Below are 17454 nucleotides of genomic sequence, written 5' to 3'. Positions count from 1 at the left end.
AGAAGATAATAGACTGTTATTCTAAGCCGCTGACTAATAATAAGGCACATCTATTGATGCTTACTTGGACTTAAGCTCCACGTCGTCTCTCAGTATTCTTCCATTAATTATCCAACCACCATCATGAAGCTGTCACTGTCGCTTCTTTTTGCGGGACTGTTGGCTAGCGTCAGTGCCTCCAATGTTGTCGAGCTCACCCCGGACAATTTTGACAGCGCAATTGGTAAGGGGAAGCCTGGTTTAGTTGAATTGTGAGCTCGCCGCGGTATTTGCTAAAAACTCTTCTCCTGAACTTTTACTTTCAGCTTTGCCCCTTGGTGGTACGTTGTGTTCTGCACTCTCATGTGAACCCTAGTTGACGAAGACCTCGCGGTAGTGGTCACTGCAAGGCATGTGTCCCTGTAATAACACGAGAGCAAAACACTTACGCTTACTCTAGAACCTCGCTCCTATATACGAGCAACTTGGAGATGCCTTTGCGCACGCAAAGAGCAAAGTTATCGTTGCCAAAGTCGATGCTGATGGCGCGGGTAAACCTTTGGGACAGAAATACGGTGTCACTGGATACCCTAGTGAGTTACAATATGAAACTTCTACGAATACTATACTCAATATTTGAATGCAGCTTTGAAGTGGTTTGACGAGCAAGGGAACATCGAGCCTTACGAAGGCGGCCGAGACCTTGACGCACTTGCTTCTTTGTGAGCTCACGACGTTTATATACCCTCCCCGTGTTAATGTATTCCTTCAGCATCACTGCGAAGTCTGGTGTGAAATCGAGTATCAAGCCCCCACCGCCCCCTGAAACCTTGATCCTTGATGTCAACAGCTTTGATGATGTTGCCTTGGATGAGACAAAAGACGTTCTTGTCACGTTTACCGCGCCATGGTGCGGGCATTGCAAGAACCTCAAGCCAATCTATGAACAAGGTAAGCGTCGGTTTCTATTTCTGTGATAATTTCCCTAATACCTGCACACAAGTTGCGATTGACTTCAAACCAGAGGGCAATGTGCGTAGTGCTCGGTGATCTATTTGATGTTTCAGCTAATCAGCATATGTTTGCAGTGTGTTGTTGCCAACTTTGACGCGGATGCACAACCGAACAAGGAGATTGCTGGTCGCTACGGAGTGTCATCTTACCCTACCATCAAGTTCTTCCCTCGTGGCGGAAATGAAGTTGAGGCTTATGAAGGCCCTCGCACTGAACAAGCATTCGTTGCTTTCCTCAACGAGCGCTGCGGAACTCATCGCGCCGTTGGTGGTGGTCTCAATGACGAGGTGGGTCACATGCAAACCGGTAATCAAACCCTCTCCTGACATAGTGCAGGCTGGCCGTATCGCGGAACTTGATGCCCTTGCCCAGAAGTTTTTGGGCGCTGCCGGTGACGCTCGTGATTATATTCACAAGGAGGCTTTGACGCTTTCCGAGTCACTCGGCGAGACGGCAAAATACTATATCCGTGTGATGGAGAAAGTTGTAAACGACCAGGAATCCTATATCGAGAAGGAGTCTAAGCGGTAAGCAATCAGGCATTGTAGGCATTTATAACTGATCATGGACCGATATATCTCATTATCAGCCTTGCGTCTATCCTGACGAAGCGCACGATGTCACCTGCCAAGCTGGATGAGATCAAAACGAAGGCCAACATTCTGAGCGCATTCATGGCCAAAAAGTTAGAAGAGGCACAGGAGAAGGTTGAGAGTGTCATCGGCAGAGCGACAGCTGAGCTTTGATGTCGCACGCTTATCTGCTTTGTGCACGGATCCACACACTTGTTAATCTGGATGTTATGTCGGTGCTATCTATCATCCGAGCTTCATGCTTGTCGATCGGCGTCTAGGTTTCGGTGATTTCCACCACCACGCAATCAATGATATTAAAGATAATTTTCACTTTTGGACCTATCGTAATTTGTAGACGCTGGCAAACAACTAAAACAGGACTCGGATTAATTTCTTGAGGGCACGTTGCACTTAACGTCGGAAAAAAAGAAGGCCTCGAGGAGCCTCGAGGACTGATATGCAACCGATCACAATGGAATGCGTGACTACTTATTTCTTCAATTCGAAACTGGATGGGCCCCACACCTTAACCTGAGTGGAACATCATCACGACATTTCTTGCACACTGTAGCGCATCGTCACCTTGACCAGACTCAATCAGCCATCCATCCGTCTCATAACTCCATCGACGATGTCTGATATCGATGAATCGTTCATACCTTCCCCGCCCTCCGATTTCTATGAAACGGAGCCAGATGAAGCTCCTCCCCTGCAAGTAAGAGTGCGCGTGCGGCATGAGGCAGATGCCCAAATACCGCTCCGCGCAGTGCGTTATTCATCTCGCAAAAAGCGTTGGGCTCAGACTTCCAACTGCGCCAGAGGCGTCAGGGAGCCCCTACCATCTACTGTCCGCCTCGTGACATGGAACCTCGACTTCGCAGCTCCCGATAGGATGAAACGGCTCCTTGCTGCCCTCTCCTACATCCAGCAACACGTTCTTGACTGCAGGACCACTAATGAACGGCCTGAACCATGCTGCATCCTATTGCAGGAAATACATGAGTCAGTTTTCGCACAGATCCTCAATGCCGAATGGGTGCGACGCTGTTTCATAGTTGTTCCCGCTAGCGTGGACAAGTGGCCAGACCAAGCAAAGTATGGAAATGTCACACTGGTCTCCCGCACAATTCCCGTAGTCAATGTCTTCACCATCGCATTCAGCAACTCTAAGATGAAACGCAATGCCATATTCGTTGATATTAAACTGAGCGCCCCAGCTCACGAAGACGAACCTCGCCTATCAGGGGGCATCATTACCCTGCGCGTTGCAAACACGCATCTTGAATCGATGCTAGAAGGAGCCGCGGCACGGCCCAGGCAATTGAAACTCATCGCAGCTGCATTGCGTGGGAGGGGAATATCCGGGGGCATTGTCGCAGGGGATATGAACGCTATCAGCCCTACTGATGAGACGATCGTGGATGCAGCCGGGCTGTATGACGCCTGGGAAGGTGATGATGAAGAGGAAGGCTTTACCTGGGGATACCAGACTCATGAACAATTACCGCCTGGAAGGTTAGACAAGGTGCTCACTACCAGTCAAGAGGGTTTCGTTGTGGACCAGCCAGAGAGGATAGGGATTGGTGAGGTGATTGGGAGGGGCAAATGGGTGAGCGACCACTATGGACTGGTAACACGCGTGCACATTGTGCGGGAAGATTGAAGAGATAACGAAAGAACCAGCTGGTGAGACTTGACGGGGTGCAATGTCATGACCAAAACACTGACGTGCTATACTTAAGGAACTGCGGAAGTAGCATCAATCGGGCCCGGCCCTATCTGATGTATTTTTACTCTATCAACGACATCCCGAATAACGATTCAACGAGCGTCCAGTGTTGAACGAAAATTCAAAACTGATTCTACTAGTAGCCATGAGTGACTTGCGACAGAAATTAGGTTGAAGCTATGCATGGGATGAACTTGGAGGAGCACTTACTTTGTACATAGCACTTTATCTGATGTTGGTTTGATCAAATTACCTGTAAGGTGGAGTTGGCGTGGCGTGTTTGGAAGCTAGTGATGATGTAAATAAGAAGTCGGGCAAATAAATAAAAAATCTACAACCTTTTTTCCACGCAGTTGTTCAACTTTCTTCCCCCGTTGTTGTCCCCATTCAACTCAACGACAAAGTTCACGATGAAGTTCTCTGCCACCTACCTCGCGCTCTTCGTAGCTAGTACTCTCGCTCAGTTTACCATTAATACTCCGTAAGCAATTTTACACGTGTACCTTGAGTCGTCGAGGTCTTATTACCTCCCCGGAACAGTGCCAACGTTGTTGAGTGCCAGCCCACCCTCCTGCAGTGGTCGGGCGGAACTGGTGAGTTCTTCGAGCTCGCTGTCTACCGCGTCTGACTGTGTTTTAGCTCCCTACTTCTTGGTCGGTGATGTCCTATTAACATGGTTGTCAGGCATTGACCCGCAGCGAATTTTATTTTGTTATCTTTTACACAGAGGTAATAACTTCGTTTCGTATATGCATGTCATTTTACTCAACGCTATTTCAGCATCCTACCCGGTGCGACTCCCAATGGAGCTGCTGTTGAAAATTTGGGACAGCAAAATAGCACCTCAGTGACCTGGGTCTGCAACGTCCAGTCCGGGACATCCCTTGGTCTCACCCTTCGCGACAGCACTGGCTTGACTGCGCAGTCAGCGCCGTTCACTGTGAACCCCGGATGTGCGTGTTTCAGTTGATCTTGTTGATCGGTTGCTTAGGGTTTAATTTTGGCGCAGCTTCAACTACGTGCACTAACACCACGTCGCGTACGTCTGTTGCATGTATGTACTATCACCCCACTGATGTTTCGTTTTCTAGTCTCCTCTGGTCCAACTGTCGCAACTAGTGCTGCCGCACCGACTGGTACCACTCCTGCTACCTCTGGCGCTGTCAGCGGCACTGGTACTACTGCTCATACGTAAATTGAACTTGTTGTCAAGTTACCACGTGATCTGACGTCACATCCGTTCTGTAGCACCTCTGCAACCACTGCTGCCGGTTCAGCTTCGACAAGCTCTTCCGCTGCCTCTGCCAATGTCATCCGCGTTGGCGCTGCCGGAATTGCTGGTGCTGCTGCTGTTGCTGCCTTGCTTTTCTAGATTTGCTCTGACATCAAAAGAGCGATACCAGTCGACGGACTTCCAGAGACATTTACGGGTTTTCTTTTGCTAATCATTTACCTGCGACATCTACAACGTACATTAGGCTGTCTGCTTTCAGGAGTATTGGAGTTTTACCCGACTGACGTTTACATTCCCTCGTGCGACAGCGGGCTTCCGTGCTCATTGTTCTCACAATTTCGATTGGATTGTGTCTTCCCCTTCAATCGTTCTTTTGTTACATAGACATTCCGGCTGACGCTTTACCTTCGGATACTTGGGAGCTGCTGTTGTGCAGTGCAATGATCCGAATGATTTATATTCTAGCGTGCATGTGAATAGTTAAAAATGTCGTTTTTGTTTACTGAGCTCAATTGTGAGGAATGTTGCGATACTGCGCGTCAAGCGCAAAATACTTCAAAGCTTCACAGCCTGTTCAGTTGAATTAAGACTGATGAAAGCAAATCAGAGTGCAGCATGTACGCTGTCCTTCAGCAAGCTAGTATTGCCGATGCCGAGGGCGTTCACATCGAGTTAGCAGGAGAAATTGACAATTTGCCTCGTATCCGGTTGATCGCAGTGCGGCCTTAAGCATATCACAGGTTCATTATCCTGCGCGGGGCACATTTCAGCCGCCCAGCTAAGAACCATCGGATAAATATTTCGAAGGTGCCCCGCGAACTCCTACGAATGATTACACCCATGAGTGGTTATAGTACGCACTGTAAGGGATGAATCGAAATGTGAACAAGGATAGCATGATACGTTATTTAGGCAGACACAATACGAACGACATCATGACACTTGATCGTCGGGAGAAGGTATAAATGACTCTCAATCGCGAGGCTGCCGAGGTCGAGATAGACCCACAAGGGAAAGTATACGTGTAATGCCAGCTCAGAGAATATGATGCCTCATGTTGCCCAGGCATGATCAGTCTAGTGCAGGGAGTGGTCGCCTGAGCTGTCGGTGGCGATTCATTAAGACACCTGCGCAGATAGTCAGCTTGCGCTGCGCGGAAGTGGCGTCGGTCTTGTAATGTTCTTTGTCCAGCCAAGTGTACACAAACCTCGCATCGCATCTGCGACGTGCATACACTTTTACTGATTCTGTGTGATGCTCAGACGTCAGATTATAAGGGCCAGGTAGAAACACACGCTGCAAATTCCACAATATTGTTGAGCTTGTTGGCATGCGACAATCGAAACACTGAGGTCGATGCTCTTAATATTATCGCCGAATTCAAACACGATACCACCGATCCGGAGGACCGAGGGAAGCCGAGGGGTTGACCTGAAGCAGCCTGAAGCATATGAAAAGCGGCTTGAAAGGATGACCACACAATCGAAGCGTACCTTATTTGCGAGATGGCCGCAACTTGGCTCCCGGCGGTTGAGCTGCCCAGGGTTGCTTCCAGCCGGAAGGAAACACCTTTGAACCGCTGCACAGCAGCCGTTGTATCTTGTGCCCTCCGAGCAGATTGCGAAATCGGTCGATGTGACTATTCTGAGACTGCGCGAGATGAGGCGTGCACGAACTTGGCACGAACTGGCGGGAACCAATAGTATACAACAGCAAGATGCGAAGAACGATTCCTGTTAACGAATGTTATGATGTTCAGTTCCCTTAATGACTCCGAGTCAGGTGGCTCGCGGTCCCAGCGCGCGCCAGGAATTCGAAGGCAGAGAGCACAACACGGTGAATACTATGAGGCAAGTATTATCACCGGGCTAGCGCCTACATCGGACGTTGCCGAGAGTGGTACTAAGCGTCCGAGTCGAACAATCTTTGGAGCCTGCAACAGCGAAATCAACAAATCGTCTGAAGCATGACAAGGCAGGCACAGAGGGAGAGAAACCGAAGGCTCCGGCCTGGAGGCCTGCAACAAATTAATATCGCCATGTAGCTAATTTCTAAATTCTAGTCAGGGACCAGTCTGAGGGTACCTACGGTACGGTTATAATGCAAATTTTCACAGCCGCTATTATGATCATCCATCTAACTTTTTCACAGCAGTTGAAAAACATATTGACCCGAATAATTCACATAGGTGAGTCCTAACCATTTGATAGATCATGCATATACTACTTATATGTATAATGGTTTTATAGTGAAAATTTGTGAAGTAGTATAGGAAATCCATCGTGAAGTACTCAATCGAAGATAGGCTCGCTATCCGGGCACTGGCTCGTAGGGCGAGAACATTTTAGCCTTTTGGGTTCATCGACCACCATCGCGACAGGAAAGGGGAGTTGGGACTCATCTCCATAACCATGACCATAGCCAACAGAAAATCAGTACGAATCTTGTTGCGGAACTTGGCTCCGGATATGGTTCCGCGGCACCGCTTCCGTGGACCTGACCTACAGTAGATATGTCTTATTGCACTGCAGACCAGTTTAACGAATCTAGGTCAAAACATTTGCGATCACAGTCTAACACCATCCACTTGACTGACGAGGCTGAACTTGGAGTTACAGAATGAGTACTGTAAAATTGTGAGTCCACGAAAAGAGTATGAATGAGCACAGCAGTACTGATGGGATAAACATTTACAGCAAGAACATGGGGCAGCAGGGTAATCCTATGCACTACTGCTAGCAACCGCGCCAAATACAGATTCGTCAGGCGTTAGGACCTATCGCGGGTTACTGCGGGTTGTCATGTCCTTACTTCTAAGGTTTGAATGTATAGGGTGCGTCAATAGTTGAGCCGCCGCCTACTCGCCGCCTTCGTTCTCACCACGTCTCCAATTTGGGAAGAAATGTACCGAACTGCGAAATTTCATCTCTGTATTACCCAAGTATGTCTGACGCGGTTAAAGTCAAGGCTTCGGATGCGACCCTTGCGTTCGATTGTTTGAAAGTGATGGCAAGCACATATTACAATATATCATGATACCATCACCTTCAACTTCTCGTTCCCTTCCCCCCAATTGTCTGTCAACTTAACATCTTCGTCTTGATGGCAGTCCTGGAATACACAATTGCAGACTTCATTAATCGAGAGTCGTGGTGGAGGAATCGTGGTACGAGCTTGGCTAAGCACACCGGAACAAATAATTTATTTGACAATGTCGACGCGCAGGTCTCCTGGTTTTAAACATCTATTTGATATTACCACTGCTGTCATCAGTACTGAATGGCCTTGATTCGTCCATACTAAACGGTCGGTCGTGAGCATTCACTATCATACGGCCGACTCAAGTTACCTTAGGTCTGCAGATTTTGCCCGGATGGCAAGAATACTTCCATCATCCGCAAGGAAAAACCTTAGGTATGTAGTCCTGGAATTGCTGTAATCCTCTATTCACGACTGTTAGGCCTCATAAATTCTGCCCAAGGCATTGGTGCCCTCAGCGTAAGCTGTAACAGCTCGTTGAAATTATTCTCGGCTCACTTTGGCTTTAGGGGATTCCATTTTCCCCTTATGTGTCTGACTTGCTAGGACGACGAGCGAGTATGTTCATCGGGGCAATCATCGTACTGGCTGGTGTCTTCACGCAAGCCTTATGCACCACCGTGCAGGTATTCATCGGCGCTCGTGTGCTCAGTAAGACTGCCATTCACGGAATGTTTCGGATGCTTATCCTTGTCTGGCAGTTGGCTTAGGCATAGCTTTCTCCATCAATGCTGCTCCCCTGCTCATCAGCGAACTTAGTTATCCAACGCATGTATGTCCAATCACCTCGTCTGTTATTAGTCGTCTCTAATATCATTCAAGCGTGGAAAATTGACTGCTCTATACAATTCGATGTGGTACCTTGGCAGCATTATCTGTGTGTAACATTCAGTGCCATAGAATTGATTCCTCACATGTATTGCAGCGGCCTGGATCTGCCTGGTCGCTTATGATCGAACAGGGGCGTCGCAATGGTCGTGGAGAGTCCCTGTATTCATTCAAGCTACTGTTCCTGTCCTTCAAATGATGTTGATTTGGTCGGCATTCTTGACTCTTGAAATCCCTAACGTGACTCAGCACTTCTGATCGTGTTTAGGTTCATACCGGAAAGTCCTCGATTTCTAGCAGCTAAAGGTCTGGTGAGCATTCGCGAGGAAATTTCTTGGTCAATTAGAATTCACAGGTCGAGCTTTCTGCCATTGTTCTCACAGGAATCGCAAGCTGCGCGTGTCCTTGCTCAATACCATGCAAATGGGCCAAAGCAATGTGACCATTTAGTAGCATTCGAGATGGCTCAAATCCGACATGCTCTGAATGTTGAACGAGAGATTGCCTCCAGTCCATCCTACCTGACGTGTTTCGCAACTCCTGGTAACAGACGGCGCATGTTTATCGTTATATCGATTGCAATATTCTCGCAGTGGAGGTTTGGCTAATCTTGTTCTAGTTTGTACGGAAATTGATGCACCTTTTAGTGGTAACGGTCTGGTCTCGGGTTACATCAACATTGTTTTGGATGGGATGTATGCTCTCTGGATCATTACGGCGGTACATTGGCTAAAAGTTCAACAGCGGCATAACCACGACCCGGACAAAAGCCATAATTAACGGCTGTCTACAGGTTCATCCATGCTTTCTCAGGAGCCGGAGTTGATGCTTATACTTACTATATAGGTTTTTAATCTCGCTAGTGCTCTATTAGGCACAACACTGGTGGACAAGTTGGGCAGAAGGAAGTTGTTCCTGACTTCAAATATCGGAATGTTGATCGGTCAGTACTATTCTGTGATTCGAGAATATCGCTTATTCTATCGATTGCTAGTCTTCTCTATGTGGACAATTACTACCGCTCTTTTCAAGGAGACCGGGAGTACTGTAGCTGTGAAAGGCAAGTGCGAAACCTTGTTGTACTTGGTGCGATTGTTAATTAAGCACGAACAGCTACTGTACCGCTCATTTTTATGTTCTTCTTCTTTTATGACTTTGCATATACGCCGATGATTATTTCGTACACACTCGAGATTCTGCCTTACAATATTCGCGCCAAGGGACTTGCAATTATGGTTGGACCTTTCGTGACTCCTCTTTGAACACTGTCTGACATTTTGCACAGAACTTTTCTGCCTATCTTTTCAATACTTTTAACGCGTTCGTCAATCCTTGGGCACTCGATGCCATAGGTTGGAAATACGTAAGTCATATCTCGTTCAAGTTTCTGATTGACGAACATCTTGCAAAGTACCTTGTTTACTGTGGATGGCTCGGTCTGGAGCTAGTATTTATGATGGTGTTCATTATCGAGACGAAAGGTGACTTTCATTGTTTCTGTGGCTTGTGGAGCAGCTCTGATTTTTTTCTTTAGGTCGTACTCTGGAGGAAACCGCTGCTTTATTTGACGGCGTGAGACCTCAGAATACTACAGAACGGAAGGAGAGCGCAACTTTTTCCAGAACACCTCAATACGCACCTAGACCACCCCGCCTAGAGAAGGATAACCCAGACAACTATTTCGAGCTTCATGACAGCAGTAGTGCCCGGAGCAGTGCCTTTGGATCACCTTCGCATATCGAGCTTCAGGAATACAGTAGAGTGCAGAGCGATGTCTTCGGATCGCTTTCGCATCTCGAAACACAGTCTGAAGAGTCTGCCATTACGGCTGTTAACCACCATCACGATATTGTATCTTAGACCCTATTTACTTACACACGAGCACGACCCGTGCAGATCCCCATCCGTGACACCGAATGAAATGCAGGTGCAGACTGCGAAGTGAGGCCTCAGCTTTTCAAGCCGGTCATAAATTTCAATGCTAGATCTGCAGGCACGGTCTGTCACAGCGAAGAGACTTGTGTGCGAATACGATCGTCAGACAAAAATGAAAAGGAGCATGGCGATTTCTTGCAGGAGCCGCTCGAGCACGTTCTGATCCTTCTCACTCTATATTGTCAAGTTCAATCCGAACTGCTCTTCAAATCGCATCTTATGTTCCGGATGGACAGACATATTGCTGACGCAAATCTGCAGAACGGGATAGGTATTGGGTAGTGCATTGAATGTGACACGAATTGATGGTCACCTATGCTGGTACATAATACTAGAACAAACACCGTGAAAACTTTTAAAAATACGGATCTGAATTTGGACGCGAACGCTGTGTACTTGCAAGTTGATAAATTTACAATTTGACTCACCTATGCAGTCCATCATCTCTCAACACCAAGGCAACCTCGAAGTTGTCCAAAACGCGCATTGGGACACCGGACACGAAACAACGGTCCAAAGAGCTCGGGAGTACACAAGACGGCATAGTTCTCGTTGCTACTACAAGTAGATAGGCTGAAACGGGATGCAGATGGCCTTGAGGACGAACTTTCGGTGCAAATGCCAAAGATGAGTCACGGTGCCACATCTTTGGTATCTGCACCCTCGGCTGAGAGGCATGACTTACGATCGTGAAGATCTGATTCATAAAGTTACTGCTGCTTGAAGTATAACCACTCACCGCTGACCGCTCAACACACAGACTCAAGCGCACCTCAGTCTCTCAGATAACACGCAGAGAAATCTCAAGACCGCTGAGGCAGAATTGCCACTCAGGTATAGGGTTACCGTGACCTAGATTCCCACGAAACTAAGACCATTCTCTCACCCTCATAACCAACTACTCTAATTCAATAAACCAGAAGACAACTTGGTCAGGAATGGGAGGTGAGATTGAAGGTGGAAGAGAAGTCTAAGGAGAGGCAGGGTGTGAAGGAGAGTGTTGGAGTTGGAGACTCAAAGAAATTTTGTTCCCCCCTCCTCACTTGTCTCTCTTTTCGCATATCGAGGTCTTGTGCTGATGATGTTTTACGGTAAGAATCTAGAATGCCAGCAGCTCGTCGCTCAAACACGTGTCTTGCAACAGGTACTTATTACAGATATTGGCAATATATCGGTTACGGTCTTGACTCGTGTGACGACAGCTCGAAGTGCACGTTACACTTGAGGTGAAGGCACACGGAAACGAGTCTAAAGACGATCAAGCAAAGTCACCAGGTAATATCTTAGTTGCAAGAAAGCCAAAGCGTTACAGGTCTATCTACTGGGTCTTTTATAGGTTTATAGTAAGGTAACATGTGAAATAGCAGGTCGTATGGTATGGGGCGGCCGCGCATAGCGCCGGAATAACTTGGGCTATAAGATAACAAGATAAGTGCGATGATCGCATGGGGGTCAGGCTGAGTGGACGTGCAGACGCCATGGCAACTCGTGATGTCTGGCCAGTGGCCGGCAGGTAAGTAGGCAACTGATCCTTCTCAGAGAGTCAGCTCACGACTCACGATGGCTTCAGAAGAAAGCCCTATGCTGGTGCGCACCCCGCACGAAGCTATTTATGACCGATTCGCGCCAGACAAAAAGAGGTGGATCCTGTTTCACGTGTCCTTTGTGGGTTTGTTGGCTAGTGAGTACTGGGAGACTGTTGACCCAGAGGCGTGATACTGATGAACATTGGTCAGTGTTCATCCAAGTGACATTCGTGCCTTCGATCCCTCGCATAGCTAAAGATCTCGACTTAACGGATGCTGTCGTCAGGTGTGTGTTGTATGCTCATCCAATGTGTGGTGATTGAGCTATTTCCCAGCTTGGCTTTTAGCATATCGATCTTTGCTACTGCCATCGGAGCGTTGATTTGGGCTTCTTATTCGTCTTTCTGTGCGTGCATCCACGGCGTGTATTGTACTCGTGGTAGCTGTTGAGCTCTAACCCCAGTCCTAGTACAGACGGACGCCGAACAATATACCTGTGGGGAATGTCGTTTCTCTGCGTTGGGAGCTGTGGCGTTGCCCTGTCCGCTTCATTGCAGAGTCTGTTATTCTGGCGATTCGTGCAGATGTTTGGATGCTCTGGGGCGTTGTCGTTGGGGATTGGCGTAATTGGTGACCTCTATAAATTGGAGGAGAGGGGGACTGCTATCGGGGAATTCTTTAGTGTGAGGAATCATGATGTTTGAATGGTTTTTTCGGTTTGGTACTGACATCGCTATCTCAGATCACACTTATCGGGTACACTGTTGGCCCATTTGTTGGAGGTAAATGCATTCTGCATGTTTTTGGCCGCTGACTCTAGCGACGCATTTGAACAGGTGCGGCGACACAGTATTGGTCCTGGCGCAATTTGCATTATTCCATTTGTGCATGGGCATTACTCGAGATGCTTTTCATATACCTTTCGTTGCCTGAGACGAGTCATCCCGGCACATTGGGCATCGATAAACTGCCGTCGAGGAGATCGATCCATATCGTATGGATTAATCCTCTGAGCACTCTTTGGTTGCTTCGCAGTCCAAACCTATTTGCGGTTGTGAGTGCATTTACCATGCGCTAGTGCAAACTCTCAATTTGTGTGAGATGTAGATGCTCGCGTCAGCTCTAATGGTCAGCACTATCTATGGTGTGTCGTCACTTGCTACTGATTGTATAGTGCATTCTCACTTAAAACAATGCAGTTCTCGTCGTACCGATGGCGTATACTATTGTAAGCTGACAATTGTCTTTCATCTCGCATCCTGTCCTGATCGCGGTGTAGGGCGTCCAGTATGGAATCACGAACGAAGCCATCATCGGGGCGTTTTTCCTCCCAAATGGACTGGGAAGTTTCAGTATGTGCAGAGCATTGTACTCGCGGTGCACTAACACAATATTTGACAGCCGGAGCTCTGATTGCTGGCCGCCTATCGGACATTGTAATCAGAAGATGGCGGGAGAAGCGCAGAGGAGCGTGGTGTCCCGAAGATCGTTTGAGAGCAACGTGGATCGGAGGGTTGATCATTGTCCCGTTGTCTGTTGGGGCGTCAGGGCTGATCACAACGTATATTGGGGGCCCGATCGGCCTCGCGCTGAATATATTATGCCTCTATGCGAATGGAGTGGGGGTAAGTCCTGCCAGCTGGTCCCCTCACCCCGTACATAATGCAATTCACCGATTTTATAGGTCGATTCAGTAACGAATCCTATCAACTCTTATAACGTGGACGTGCTACATTCTCGAAGTGCTGAGGCCACAGCTGCTTGCATGTCAGTCTCTATGATATTGTGTGACTATCAAACCTGAACGCGTCCATGTACCTGTTAGAGCGAGCTGGTCGCTCATTCTGTCTGCTACCTCTGCTCTTATCGTTCCATCGATCGAGCGTATAGGTGTTGCGTGGACGAATATCATCGCTGCTGTCTTTGCGGTCATTGGACAAGGGTGAGGGTCTTTTTAGCCACAAGACCGGTGATACTGACATAGTGATGCTTCAAAATTTCTTTCGTAGGATCATCTTCTTGACAATTCGTTATGGCGATCGCATGAGGGCGAGCATAGATGTTGGTTTCTCGACAATAGAGAATAACTGACAGATGTTTATCTGGAGGGAGGCAATATGTATCATAATCAATACTAGATTGTCCCACCAGTCCGTGTGTCCCAAGAGTTCCCGCATTGACTCTAGCACACACATTGTACTTTCGATGTCAGGCTATCGAACTGTCAAAGAATTATTTTTTTATGTTTGTGCGTTGTGGAGTAATAGACGTTGCCCCAAAATGCGCGAACTCTGGTGGACATCTAGTATGGATCAATCTCAAGTGGTGCGCGCACATGGCGTCGACACCGATTGGAAATCGCTCCGTTCTTACAATATGTAGATAAGCAGTACTAGTATACTAGTGTCTGTTGGGACTATTGGCTATTAATGTTCTCCAGTTTTGATCCAGACCTCAACACAGTCCTCCGAAGAAGGAAATGCTCCCCAACCATCATGGTCAATTGCAACAGTTCGAGTGTCGTCAAACAAGCTGTGGAACGTTGCTCCTTGGTGCTAGAGAATACAAGAGATAAGCAGATGTTATAGCTACAATTTATAATGAACACATACTAGGCCAACGTTCATTCGAACTTTGGACGTAGTTGGGTCCAGCCTCGAGGAAGCGATCAACAGATGAGCATGTGTAAAAGACACGAAAAAACTCACATCGGGTCATTACTAAGCACAACTACACACCCAGCATGATCGGAATCGCCCATGCGCACGAACCCAATACAGTTTCTGTGTTCGAAGTAATCTACCATAGGTCCATATGCGAACGATTTCCGTGCAAGGAGTAACTTTTTCAGAATGCGAGAGGTGCCCTCGTCAAAGCACTCATCATTGGGATACAGGTCACCATAGAAAACACATCTGCCATGGCATTCGTGTTAGGGCCGATGTTTCAGCAAGATAGCACATACGGATATCCGTGACATCGCAGTAGGATGAGGGCGTACGCTTGAGCTTTGAAGTTGGTGTCCACCTAATTGAAATTGCTCGAAAGCTACCAAAACAGAAGTGCGAACGGCTTACCCAGCTCTCCAGAGACTGGCCAATTTGCTGGAACAATCATTGGCTAAATTGTTTGCGGTCATCAAACGCTTGCTTACCGTGCTATTACAAGAAACAGTCACTCATAGAACAGTAGATATCTGGTGCCAACACTCACTCGTGATTATCAACGAAAGTGACAGCATCTTCTGGCCTCAATTTTACCAGGGAACCTTCAAAAATGGTCCTCAGGTCGTATGAAGCACCTGCTTCGCTTGCTCTATGAAAGTTCTCGTGCAGTGGAACGTCGAAAAAGGAGGTCTGTTGCTATTAACCCCGAGTCAGTGATGTCATTGGATGCACACCTGGCCATGGAACGCCCGAATATATGGGGTTATAGATTGCAAGCTGCTCTCGTTCAGGGGCCTGTATATCACGGAATCCAGGATGGACCTACTTCGCTGACCAGTACTCTGATACCGCAAACAATCGCTTCCTGCCTGGGTGGTTCCGAGTTCTTTTGATCTTCAATAGTAAAGTGGCTCCGTCACAAGATGAAACAAATAAAGACGAAACACCCCCTTACAAACTCAAGAAGGAACCTGCGGTCCATGTGTTTGATGGCATCCAGTCTGAACCCGGAGGCGCCTGTGGTCTAGAACAATTTCAGAAAATCATGTAAGAAACTATGGAGACAAGACGTACGTCAAGGATCCACGAGCCCCACGAAAATAGATCATCTCGTACTTCAGGGTGACGGTGGTCAATCTATAGTTCCCGGATAGTTGATTAGAATGAGCACTTTAACGAAAAGCCACGACGAACATCGATGCCCAGGAGATAATCATAGTTCCCATTCTCAGTGTCCACCCACCTTGACCAACCTTTGTGTATTTCTGAAGAAATGCGAAATATACCCTTGGTTTGCGCGAGCTCATCCCAGTCCAACCCTTCAATAATTTCAGTCATAAAAGCAAAGAAGGTCCGACACGGACTGACCCGTAAAATGATTAAAATTCCACCGCATGCTACTATACTGGGTTGTATGTTTATCTCTAGTCAATGAAATTATAATGTATTGTATTACCTTCCCAAGCCGTCCAGGAAAATCAAATGCAGTCCAGCCCTGCGGATGATATTAAAAGGGTCTTCAAAGCAGGGGAGGGGAATCATACCTTGACTGGTCTCTCGTTCTCGATATCCCGCAACCGATTTAATGGATCGACGCGTACAGCACGAAAGGCCTCTGTTCTGTCTGCACCGAGTTTGTGCTTATGTACCGTGGCGCACGACTGAGTGTGAGTACAGACTCATGAGATATAGCTGATATCCTTACATTGAGAACTGCATCGATGAGAACGTTCATATTGCATTGCCTTGCAGTATCACAAGCTCTCAAAAGGTCTTCTTTTGTTCCCCACCTCGTAGCAACGGAGCCTTTCTGGTCGAATTCGCCAAGATCCCACTACACAAACGTCTGAATGAGTGTTGAAACAAGTGTTACGGGACATCGTACCAAGTCATAAGCATCATATCCGCGGCCCGTCTACGGTAATCATAGTACAGTGGGATTGTGAACATATCATCAGAACTGCTGACTCTCACCTGTTCCATTGCTTTGTTCGGCGGAGGGAGCCAGATCTGCGTGAACCCCAATACGGCCAAGTGCGGGGCTTCTTTCGCAAGATGTTCCCACCAGCTCATGTCTGGGTGCCGGGCATCCCAGGTGAAAAATTGTACCTTGAAGGATACATTTTGAATAGGCATTTCGGAATGCAAATTGCAACTGACAACTCACCATCGTAGGATTCTGAGAGCTTCCATGAAGCCCAAGTTGCATTGCTGGGAGAGATGGAGGCACCCATTTAAGCAGCAGGCAATCCAACCAATACCTGAGCTGGCGGTAGATGTGGCCCATCGAAAAGCGCGCAGAGTTCATGACATCAATTAGCTGTCCCAGTGCTGTCTGCATCTTGAACAGGCGCTAACTTTGGCAACGGTGACCTCGGTACGTCAAGAAATTTACGCCTCGGCTAACCAGTCTTTAGAAATTAGTACCACGTCTGAGATGAAACCAGGCTGGTCACGAGCCTACTTGCCACCGGCATCTTCCGAGGCCTATAAATCTTCTTGAAGCTCTGTTTCAAATTTTTCACCGTTTACATGACCACCTCTCACTACTTATTCCAGGAAGCGTTCCGCTCACCGATGGAATAAGGGCACCGTGTGTATTTATCACAGGATGGTCTATAGAGGAAAGCCTCTTTAATCACTCTAATCACGAATATTTACGTTGAGAGGAGTTTCATGATGTGGCGACAAGTTTCCCTTCCCTCATTCCCACTTTACTATTGCCATTACTGCATTATAAATGTATGTGCCTCTTCTCTGGGCCAGAGCGGGTGCCAGTTGGTCGAACAAATCTATGCATGGTTACTTCAATGCTTGAATTTAAAGCACATTAAGTGTTGCGTGGGCGAAGTTCAAGGGTTTTTTTCAAAAGCCTCAAGCATCACATTGTCGCGACGGTGGGACGCACCGACGGCCTGAAACCAGGGCG

The 17454-nt window shown here is 47.5% G+C and overlaps 6 protein-coding genes across 6 annotated transcripts; 5 read left to right on the top strand and 1 right to left on the bottom strand.

Annotated features, from left to right (window-relative positions):
- The first annotated feature begins 43 nt into the window (after positions 1–43).
- HD556DRAFT_1533020 (protein disulfide isomerase) lies at positions 44–1970 on the top strand. The gene is made up of 10 exons (XM_041309537.1): positions 44–251; positions 306–320; positions 377–389; positions 440–572; positions 626–701; positions 752–930; positions 983–1011; positions 1068–1280; positions 1330–1520; positions 1583–1970. The coding sequence occupies exons 1-10, from the start codon at positions 124–126 to the stop codon at positions 1737–1739; spliced, it is 1134 nt and encodes a 377-aa protein (XP_041166619.1). The 5' UTR covers positions 44–123; the 3' UTR covers positions 1740–1970.
- Positions 1971–3648, top strand: HD556DRAFT_1327849 (Endonuclease/exonuclease/phosphatase). The gene is made up of 2 exons (XM_041301588.1): positions 1971–3254; positions 3311–3648. Exon 1 carries the CDS (start codon positions 2200–2202, stop codon positions 3229–3231), a length of 1032 nt encoding a protein of 343 aa, XP_041166618.1. The 5' UTR covers positions 1971–2199; the 3' UTR covers positions 3232–3254; positions 3311–3648.
- A 59-nt stretch (positions 3649–3707) lies between these two features.
- Positions 3708–4669, top strand: HD556DRAFT_1437159 (uncharacterized protein; the record flags this gene model as incomplete). The annotated part of the gene is made up of 7 exons (XM_041305657.1): positions 3708–3778; positions 3838–3890; positions 3937–4042; positions 4078–4250; positions 4289–4336; positions 4389–4488; positions 4546–4669. The coding sequence occupies 7 exons, from the start codon at positions 3708–3710 to the stop codon at positions 4667–4669; spliced, it is 675 nt and encodes a 224-aa protein (XP_041166617.1).
- A 2964-nt stretch (positions 4670–7633) lies between these two features.
- Positions 7634–10258, top strand: HD556DRAFT_1226324 (uncharacterized protein; the record flags this gene model as incomplete). Its single annotated transcript, XM_041297074.1, has 18 exons — positions 7634–7697; positions 7757–7837; positions 7886–7945; positions 7992–8029; positions 8080–8221; positions 8272–8342; positions 8393–8447; positions 8496–8607; positions 8667–8709; positions 8782–8996; positions 9046–9093; positions 9143–9191; positions 9245–9341; positions 9393–9440; positions 9503–9633; positions 9684–9761; positions 9810–9879; positions 9933–10258. The coding sequence occupies 18 exons, from the start codon at positions 7634–7636 to the stop codon at positions 10256–10258; spliced, it is 1728 nt and encodes a 575-aa protein (XP_041166616.1).
- Positions 10259–11893: 1635 nt separating this feature from the next.
- HD556DRAFT_1225776 (major facilitator superfamily domain-containing protein) lies at positions 11894–13950 on the top strand (the record flags this gene model as incomplete). The annotated part of the gene is made up of 13 exons (XM_041297035.1): positions 11894–12014; positions 12070–12145; positions 12195–12265; positions 12334–12542; positions 12602–12641; positions 12696–12913; positions 12967–13003; positions 13059–13087; positions 13139–13211; positions 13261–13484; positions 13544–13626; positions 13685–13801; positions 13869–13950. The coding sequence occupies 13 exons, from the start codon at positions 11894–11896 to the stop codon at positions 13948–13950; spliced, it is 1380 nt and encodes a 459-aa protein (XP_041166615.1).
- A 152-nt stretch (positions 13951–14102) lies between these two features.
- On the bottom strand, positions 14103–17055 carry HD556DRAFT_1327809 (glycoside hydrolase family 13 protein). The gene is given in 19 exon segments (XM_041301587.1): positions 14103–14414; positions 14472–14514; positions 14568–14774; positions 14825–14886; positions 14937–14964; positions 15059–15061; positions 15073–15215; positions 15260–15302; positions 15352–15419; positions 15481–15549; positions 15600–15662; positions 15720–15844; positions 15894–15930; positions 15982–16020; positions 16070–16165; positions 16231–16359; positions 16411–16440; positions 16500–16634; positions 16693–17055. The coding sequence occupies 19 exon segments, from the start codon at positions 16864–16866 to the stop codon at positions 14286–14288; spliced, it is 1623 nt and encodes a 540-aa protein (XP_041166614.1). The 5' UTR covers positions 16867–17055; the 3' UTR covers positions 14103–14285.
- Between the last annotated feature and the right edge of the window lie 399 nt (positions 17056–17454).

Source organism: Suillus plorans (assembly GCF_016647745.1).
Source record: "Suillus plorans strain S12 chromosome Unknown HD556scaffold_3, whole genome shotgun sequence".
NCBI lineage: Eukaryota > Fungi > Basidiomycota > Agaricomycetes > Boletales > Suillaceae > Suillus > Suillus plorans.
The sequence above is the reverse complement of the archived record's forward strand: the minus strand, read 5'-3'. Positions and strand labels throughout refer to the sequence as shown.